Genomic DNA, 8,842 nt, shown 5'->3' with positions numbered 1-8,842 from the left:
GGAAGTTTCCCTGTTTCCTCTGATTCACGGCAGTGTCAGGTGGGGAGACTGAAGGAGAGGCGGCGGCCTGGGTGTGCAAACTCCCGGGAGCCCCGGGACGAGGGTGCTTCTGGAACCCGGAGCAGCTTTTTGGTTCGTCTTGGCAGTCTGGGTGTGGCGCTGATGCGAACGGGAGGCGGGGCCTGGGAGGGCAAAGGCGGCCCTGGTGCTCCAGGTGCGAGTCGCCAGGTGCAATGCCAGGAGGTTTGCCCAGGGCACAGCGAGGCGAAGCCGAAGGAGTCAGGCAGTGAGTGTCCCGATGTGAACCTGCTTCGGGTGGCGTCACAGGGACAGACGGGGCTGCTGACATCACTGGCCCAAGAAACCAAAGCTCAGGGAGGCGCCCGGGACCTGGGAGGGGGGGTGCCACGCAGCCAGATTCAGGGGGGCTCCACTGCCCCGGCAGATATGTAAACAAGGGCAAAGAGCTGTCCTCTTAGCAATGGAGTGCTCCACCGCTGGAGACCTGGGCTTCCAGATGTGGCTGGGGGGGGGGTGGAGGCACCATCTCCGGTGGAGGTACCATCTCCGGTGGAGGGGGGGTTGGACCAAGGGTGGGATGCCCCACTCCCTCGGCTGGGTCCCTGCCTTCCCCCGCCTCTAAGGGTTCTGTTTGCAAGGGCCTCGCCCCACGTGGGAGTGACTCAGGCTGCCTGTGCCTCACACGGGAGGCACGTGAGCCCTCCGTGCGTGCCGACACACGAACGACTTGCATCCTGCGTCCATCAGCACGCAGGCGCGCAAGCCCCAGTGTGTCCGGGCCCCGCCCCACGTGTGCACGTGTGTCAGCCTGGGTGTGAACGAGCCCTTGGGGGGGGGGGGCGAAGGTTTTAATGCACAAGGTGATTCACGAAAGGCAAAGGGAATGTGGCCTCGTGTGAAATATATTATATACACGTGTGTACACAGCGTTCCTACCCGTCCCTGCTTCCTCCACCCCCATCCTTCCCTGGGCGAAGCAAAAAGAAGTTCTTAATGTCAAACAGGACCGGCTTTAAGTGGTTAAACACACAGCAGATAGAGAAAAGGACGAGGTTGTTTAAAAGAGAGAGGAGGACGAGGAGAGAGAAAGCAGCCACAGTGCCGTCACACTGGGCGGCTGCAGACGCCAGATGCCTACAAGGAACCGCAGGCCTGGGTCCTCCCTTGGGGAAAAGGCTGTGATCCCCTTTAGGGACCCCTTAGTGGAGAAGCTGCTGTTTGGACCCAGGAGCTGGGTCAGCCTGACTGCGGAGCTATCTTCCAGCCTCTCCCCATCATGTATCCTGGGGGTCTTAGTGCCTGTGGAGGAGCCCAGGGCGGGGGTGAACCCTTTCCTCAGGCCCCTGGCCCTGCTTCTATCCCATGCACCTGATCTGGGGCCCGTGGGGAGGGATACAGGCCCTTTCTTTCCTTGGCTTGTTTCCCAAACCCTCCATCCTTCCCCGCACCCCCTGGGGCATGGCCCCCAGGGTGGGGCAGCAATGCTTGTGCCTGGCACCCCCAGCGAGCCCTGCCCCACTAAGGGGCCTCAAGGTGAACTGAACATGCCCCAGCCAGGCCACCTCCTCTCCCAGAGGCACTGGTGGGGGTGGGCCGTTTTTTTGCAGGGCTGCCTGAGGGCACCCAGGGGCCTGGGACAGTCCAGGGAATTAGCTGGAAAGGCTCCTCCTTAAACCTCTGCGCCCGGAAGGGCTGAGCAGATGGGAAGATCCAGGCCACCAGAAGTGGCTTTTTAAAGAACATTCCTCGGCGCAGATTGCATGTGTGTAAAAGCTCTGCCTCCCATCGGCTATTCTTGTCCCTGGGTCCCATCTGACCTGTCCCCGGGCCGGCCGGGCTGTGCATCTCGGGAGCTTATGTCCGGTTTGGATGGGGCCCCTCCTCGCTCCAAGGCCTGGCAGCCTGAGCCGAGTCTGGAAGAGTTTACTGAGGGTTAGGATGGGCTTTGTAAATCGGGTGCTAGGAGACGGGGCGCACCCCTCTGGGCTCCTGTGCCCCTGGACTTAGTGGGCGGGGGTTTTAGACACAGCGGGGGGTCAAGAACAAGGGGCAAAGAGAGTGAATGTGCTGTGGGCTAGGAGGCCCCAAAGGGATTTCTCTTGGAGAGGCTCTCTGGACCCTTCTCCATGCAAGTGAAAGGTGTGTGTGTGTGTGTGAGAGAGAGACGGTGTCTCTCCAGGGACAGGGATGTGGCTGCCATGGGGACGCCTTGCTCTCACCTAGCTCCCCAGCCCCACGCAAGCTGCCCTTCCTCGTCTCAGTAGCTCTCTTTTCCCTCCCCCTTTAAGGAGAGAGACAGGTGGTCCCTGAATTGGAAGAAAGAGGAAAGTCCAAGCTTCCTCCTTCTGGGTCCAGCCTTCCTGCCTTCCACGCAGTTATCCCAGTGATGCTGGGCCAGTGCCCCTACCCCTGTCCCCGAGTTTCTCTCTCCCAGTCTGTGCTCGGGAAAGAGAATTCAAGTAAAGGGACGGCTGGGTCAGTGGCGGGGGGGGGACCCCTCCCTTACCCTGAGGGGATCTCTTCCTCCGATTTCCAACAGAAAAGCATGCTAGGAGTAAGGAGCTAGCTAGGCAAATTCTCCTGCTTGAGCTGGTTTCATTTTCCTAAATAAACCAAATGCTTGGTGGGGATGCTGAGCAAGGGAGGGGGTGGTGGGGGGTAAGGACAGGGCTGGCAGCGCTGCCCAGGGTAGGGTGGGAGGGAGGGGAGCTTTGCCCCCACGGATGCCAGCCCTGGCACAGCACCAGCCAGCAGTGGGCCCAGGGCTCCAGCACAGGTAGGAAGGGGGCGGCCAGCTGGACATCCAGAAGCTTCTTCACCCCCCAGCCACACAGGTCTCATAGCCCTCCAGTCTCTGCCTCCCTCCTGCCCTCCTTCTGCAGGGACCCACTGCATTCGTGCGTCCTCCGCAGCCGCCTCCCCTACTCTGCTCAGACCCCCCAAGAGGCAGCGAACCCCGCCATCTCGAAGCCGAGCCGTCCCTGGCCCCTCGTACATCGTTTTGGTTTTCTTCTCCCTCCTTCTCAACACTGGCTTTGCTGGCCCTGGAATCTCTGGAAAAATAAACTCAGGAGGTGAAAAGTTGACTTGGTTTCTTGGTGTTTTTGTTTTCTGGCAGGCGGTGCGGGGAGGGGCGGGAGGGGAGTTGGGTGCTGCTGCTTCCTTTTTCCTCTTCCCACTATGACGACGACATCAAACAAATGATGAAAATCCTGCGATAGGAGCCCGGGAGCCAGGGGCCAGGCTGCTAGGGGGACGGTAGAGGGTGCTCTGCTGACTCGGGGGGTTCGGGGGGTTTTGGGGCGTTGGGGTCCGACTGGCCTTGGGCCGGAAGAGGCTGCCCTGCTGGGCGCTGCTGCTGTTGGAGAGGGGGGTGTGGTCCGGGTCACCCGGGTCGCTCTCCGTGTAGCTGTAGGCCTGGGCCCGCGAGATCCCCTTCTGCTGGCGTCGCCAGGAGTTGTAATACGTGGGGTCGCTGATGTAGTGGTTGACGAAAGAGTGGGCCTTCTGGTGGCTTGAGTCGACCTCATACTCGCTGTCGCTTCCCTGGGAGGACAGAGAATCAGGGTGTCAGTGGCCCTGGGGGACAGGTCAGCACGGTCAGGGCTGGAAGGCACACGGAGGCACAGATTCTGCCCAGGGTCTTCGGAGCCCTGGATGGTGGGCACCTGAGTCCCCCCATTGCCAAGGGAGTACAGCACTCTCTTAAATGCCTTCAGGGCACAGGATGGATATGAAGTGTGTACCCCAGTATTGGCACAGAGCCTGCGGGCTCTTGGTGTGAATCAGAAGACCCGAATTCTAAGCTTTTTAAAATAACTGAAGGAAGGGTTCTCATCATGGCTCAGCGGAAAGGAATCTGACTAGTATCCATGAGGACACAGGTTCGATCCCTGGACTTGCTCAGTGGGTTAAGGATCGGGCGTTGCTGTGGCTGTGGTGTAGGCCAGTGGCTACAGTTCTGATCAGACCCTAGTCTGGGAACCTCCATATGCCACAGGTGTGGCCCTAAAAAGACCAAAAAATAAAATAATTGAAGTAGAGTTCCCATTGTGGCTCAGCAGGTTAAGAATCTGACCAGTATCCATGAGGATTCAGGTTCGATCCCTGGTTTCACTCAGTGGGTTAAGATCTGGTGTTGCTGTGAGCTGTGGTGCAGGTCGCAGATGCGGCTCATATCTGGCGTTGCAGTGGCTGTGGCATAGGCTGAAGGCTGTAGCTCTGATTTAACCCCTAGCCTGGGAACTTCCATATGCGGCAGGTGCAGCCCTGAAAAGCAAAATAAAATAAAATAAAATAAAATTAAATAATTGAAGTGAAATTCACGAAAGGTTCATCAGGGTCCAGTGCACGACTCAGTGGCATTCAGTACATTCACAGTGTTGGGCAACCATCACTTCTTTTTTATTTTTGGGCTGCGCCTGTGGCATGCAGAAGTTCCCATACCAGGGGTCGAACCCGAGCGAAAGCAGGGACAACGCCAGATCCTTTAACCACTAAGCTACCAGGGTACTCCATCACTTCTTTTCATTCCAAAACATTCTCATCATCACCCCGAAGAAAAACCCTGTACTCCCGAAGCAATCACTTCCCATTCCTTCCTCCCCAACCGCCTCCCTACACCCTCACCCTGAGCAACCACCACCCCACTGTCTGTCTCCATAGATTTACCCACTCTGGACAGTGCCCAGACATGGAATCATACAATATGTGACTTTCACGTCTGGCTCCTTTCATTTCGCATAATGTTTCTGAGAATGAATTCATCATGCCTTTTTACTTTCTGTACTTCTTTTCTTTTTTGCCACACCCATGGCATATGGAGTTCCTGAGCCGGGGTTCAGATCTGACCCACAGTTGCCACCTATGCCACAGCTGTGGCAGTGCCGGAACCTTTAACCCACACGCCAGGCTGGGGATCGAACCCATGATCCTGGTGTTGTAGAGAGGCCACTGATACTGATCCCCCTGAATCACAGCGGGAAGTCCACAAAGTTTTTTCGACAGCAGGCGTGTCCTGATCTCTTGGTCTCCTCATACTCAAATAACAACAGACTTATGTTTTTTTAATTTTTTTGCTTTTTAGGACCGAACTTGCAGCACATGGAGGTTCCCAGGCTAGGGGGCTAATCGGAGCTACAGCTGCCAGCCTACACCACAGCCACAGCAATGCCAGATCCAAGCCACATCTGCGACCTACACTGCAGCTCACGGCAACGCCAGATCCTTAACCTACTGAATGAGGCCAAGGATGGAACCCACAACCTCATGGTCCCTAGTCGGATTCATTTCCGCTGCACCACAACGGGAACGCCAACAAACCCATGTTTTAAAATAGAGGTTCATGCACGACCTACTGACTTCCAATCCTGGTCCAGCCCCTGTGTGGCTGGGGACAAAGCCAGGACCAGCTTATAAGAGCTTTAAAGGCTCCTGGTGCTGAACAAAATGCTGGTGCTCGCCTGTGTGATCTCAGATAAAAGCATCACTCGGTTATAAAATAAGCACGCGAAAAATATCAACCAGAGTTCTGAATTTTCACACAATGACTACTCCGAAGTTTGGGGAGGAGGGCAGGGGACAGACAAATGAAATTATCCTTAAAACAGCCGATACTCTGGCGTCTTTGGCACGTGCCCCGCCTCTGGGGGAAATCAGGACAAGAGTCAATCTGGGCTGTAAAGTAAAGCAGCATCCGGCTCTGAATCGCGGAGCTAAAAACATCGTGTCGCCCTTCCCCCACCTCAAGCTCCCAGCAATGTTTTGAAAACTAATAAGACAACAGATGGGAAGGCCTCTAGAACTCTCTGGAAGAGAGGCACTCTGATTTTCGTGAACAGCACACTCCCAATGAATACAGCTCAGCCGACTGTGCACAAGTTGTCTCTTCTCTGCCCCTCGAAAACGTGCTTGAAGGCAGTAGTCCGTGGATCCTAGCAGCCTAAGTAGAATACACTTTGGGAAAAGCCTGCAGCCCACTGAGCACCATACACTGTGTCTGGGGTGGTCACGTGCTTTACGGGTAAAGAAAACGCTCCACAGGTAAAGAGAGGTAGCGCTGCCCAAAGGGTCTGAGCTGCAGGACAGGGAATGTGCAGTCGTTCGCAGGAACTCAAAGTCCTTCGTGGCATCTACACCTTCGAGAGAAACAGGCGCAAGGCACAGAGCTAAAATGCTGCCCGCTTTGGATCAGGGTCTCCGCAGGAAACACCCCGACTTGCATTCTCATATTGAAATTTCACACCTCTGTGCTGTAGCACTAGGGCCACGGAGGGAGGGTGGATGAGAAGGTGAGGGTTTTGCCCAAGGAAACGGTGAGCTGGGTCCGAAGGCAGATCTGCCTGGTTTTCCGGAGCCGCCGTGGCTCCAAGTTCGCACGCTCTTGTCTGGAAGGAGAGCCCCTCCGCCCTCCCGTGAGGGTTAAATCCTCCCTGGCTGATCTACTCATTCCTGTTCTCTGCTCCCCCCCCCCGCCCCCCAGTCTCCTCTCCTCAGCACCCCCCACCCCCAGCAGACACCCCCAGAACCCCAATCATCTTGGCGGGCAGAGCAGGCAGCCCAAGACAAAGGACAGCCCTCACGGTTCTCCAGTGACGCAGAGCACACAATACCAGCCCTTTCTTTGCCTGCGGCCCAGCTGCCAGCCCAGGAGGCAACAAAGCCCCTGTCCCCGCCCCCACAGACTGGAAGGTTCCATATGCCAAGAGTGGGGAGGAGGGGGTCAAGGGGAGGGCACCTGATGCCCTGGGCTGCGGTGAGGCAGGCCCAGAGGCAGGAAACGTCCCAGCGGGCTGTGTGGATGCAGGAGGCTCGGGGTGGGGGTCCCTCTGGTCCAAGAGCAGTGAAGGTCTGTGAACGAGGGCTGGGGGGTGGGGCCTGCAGGTTTGCTCTCTGAGAGGGCACACCCACCAGCTGGCTGGAATCACTGCTGGAGGTTCTAGAACTTGAGTCAGCCCTAGGCCTGGGAGTGAATGAGTCTCCAGTGTGAGAGGGGACAGTGGGCGCGGTGGTGAGGTTCAGACTCTGTCCCTTACCAGCCAGGTACGCTTGGACCCAGCACTTAGCCTCTCTCAGCCTCAGTGTCTCTGTCTGTAAAATGGGTCACTCCCTGCAGTTCACAGGATGGCATGAGTTGATGTGCAGAGTAAAAGGTATGATTAGGGTGAAGGTGAAGGTGGGTTTGGGTGAGGAGGGGCCTCGAAGCCCCCCTAGGAGGGGTCGGGGATGGGGGAGCTGACTCAGGGCTCAGACAGCCCCTGACCTCCCCTCCAAACCTCCCACCCCCAGAGTGAAGGGTGACTGGTAGGCTGGGGAACAGGCCTCTCTGGCCCAGACCAAAGCCCATTTATCCAAATCACCTCCTGCCATCTGCTGACCACCTACTGTGTGCCTGACACCCTGTGGGGGTGGCAATTCTGGTGGAAGCGAGACAGCCAGAGGAGGCGGAGCTGGGAGCCAAAGGAGGCCCTGGTTGCGGGAGGGGCGGGGGGCGGGCGTCTGGTCGGCCCCCTCCCCCAGCTCTCCAAGCCGGAGGAGGGGTCTGTGCACACACCCCTCTCAGCTCCGGGGCCTCCACCTCGGAGAACATCTGTTTCTTTTCTGGCAGGGGGTGGGGTGAGAAGAAAAGAAAGAAAGCGAGGGGGACCTGGGGCCCCCATCCGGCTTTCAGCTCTCACACAGCCCTCGGTAATTGAATGCAGCTTCCCAGTAACTGGCCCGGCACAAAGCGAGCCTTTCACGGGTAGTCCCTCCAGGCTGCCAGGCAATCAGGCGACGGCTTCAGCTCCCGGGCCTCTGAACAGCTCCTCAAAGCCACTCAATCAGCAATTACCAGAGTTGGGGGGGGGGGGTCGGGGGCGGGGCACAGACGCCAGGCCTGGAGATGGGAGCGGGGTGGGGGCCATCGGGAGGGAGGGAGGACCCTGGAGAAGGGGCCAGACAAAAGCGAGGAAGCAAAGGAAAACCTTTTGCTTTTCTGATCCTTTCTAGAAACCGGGAGGGTTGAAACAGGCTCAGCTGGTGATGGGGCTGGTACCGCCCTGGGCTTGAGGACCTGGGTGTTGAGAGCCTGGGGCCAGGCAGGGTGCCCTTATCTTGTTGAATCTCAGGAAGTCTGGCAGGAGTGTGCTGCCCTGTGACAGGTCACCCCTGCGGGAGCCCCTCCCCCACCGGTCGTCCCAGGGGATCTCTGCCCAGGTCCAGCCTGAAGCCTGGCTGGGAGTCTGTGGACATCCTTACCCTTGAACCCGAGGCCCCTCCTGCATGGGCTATAGCCTCCCGAGGAGCTCCCTCAGCTGACGCCCCCTTGAGACACAATTTTCTTGGGGGTTCCGGGCGTCCTGAACTAAAACAGCTGGAAATCTCCCGGGAACATCTTTGGAAAAAAGGTCAGTTCAGACACACTGTCACAGAGGCTACCTGTGCCCTGACAGGTCAAGTGACAGCCACTGCGTGCCTGCCCTTAGCTGTCGGTGACGGAAGTCGGAGTGGGGGTGGGACAGAGAGCGAGGTCAGGGTCAGGGTCAGCCAAGGCTTGACTGTCAGCATCTCCTCTGTGCCAGCAGCTGGGCGAGGCCAGGCTGCAGCAGAGCCAATGGGACTGGAGGTGAATGTTCACCGCCTGCACTTTTGAGCTCTGTGACCAAGAGGACACTGCCGACTTCTCAGAGCCTCTGTTACCCGACCTGTTAAATGGGGTCCCCCTACTGCGTTACATGTCAGATGAGCCTGAATGACCCACAGGGCTTGGCCCGCAGCTTACATGCAGCCTGACATACAACTGCACCTCCTTCTTCCCGGATGTGCTCAGTGCCCCCCCTCC

At 57.8% G+C, this 8,842-nt stretch overlaps 1 protein-coding gene across 2 annotated transcripts in view; it reads right to left on the bottom strand.

Moving 5' to 3' along the window:
* Positions 1 to 517: 517 nt before the first annotated feature.
* SDK2 (sidekick cell adhesion molecule 2) overlaps positions 518 to 8,842 on the bottom strand; it is a 287,007-nt gene continuing 278,682 nt past the window's right edge. For both annotated transcript variants that reach the window (XM_047756656.1, XM_047756657.1), the window contains one exon: positions 518 to 3,567. In XM_047756656.1, coding sequence (XP_047612612.1) covers positions 3,214 to 3,567 — 354 coding nt within the window. In that variant the 3' untranslated portion in view covers positions 518 to 3,213. The remainder of the gene's footprint in view (positions 3,568 to 8,842) is intronic.

The sequence above is a fragment of the Phacochoerus africanus genome, chromosome 14, assembly GCF_016906955.1.
Source record: "Phacochoerus africanus isolate WHEZ1 chromosome 14, ROS_Pafr_v1, whole genome shotgun sequence".
Taxonomy (NCBI): domain Eukaryota; kingdom Metazoa; phylum Chordata; class Mammalia; order Artiodactyla; family Suidae; genus Phacochoerus; species Phacochoerus africanus.
Note: the sequence above shows the minus strand (reverse complement) of the source record. Positions and strands in the feature narration are given on the sequence as shown.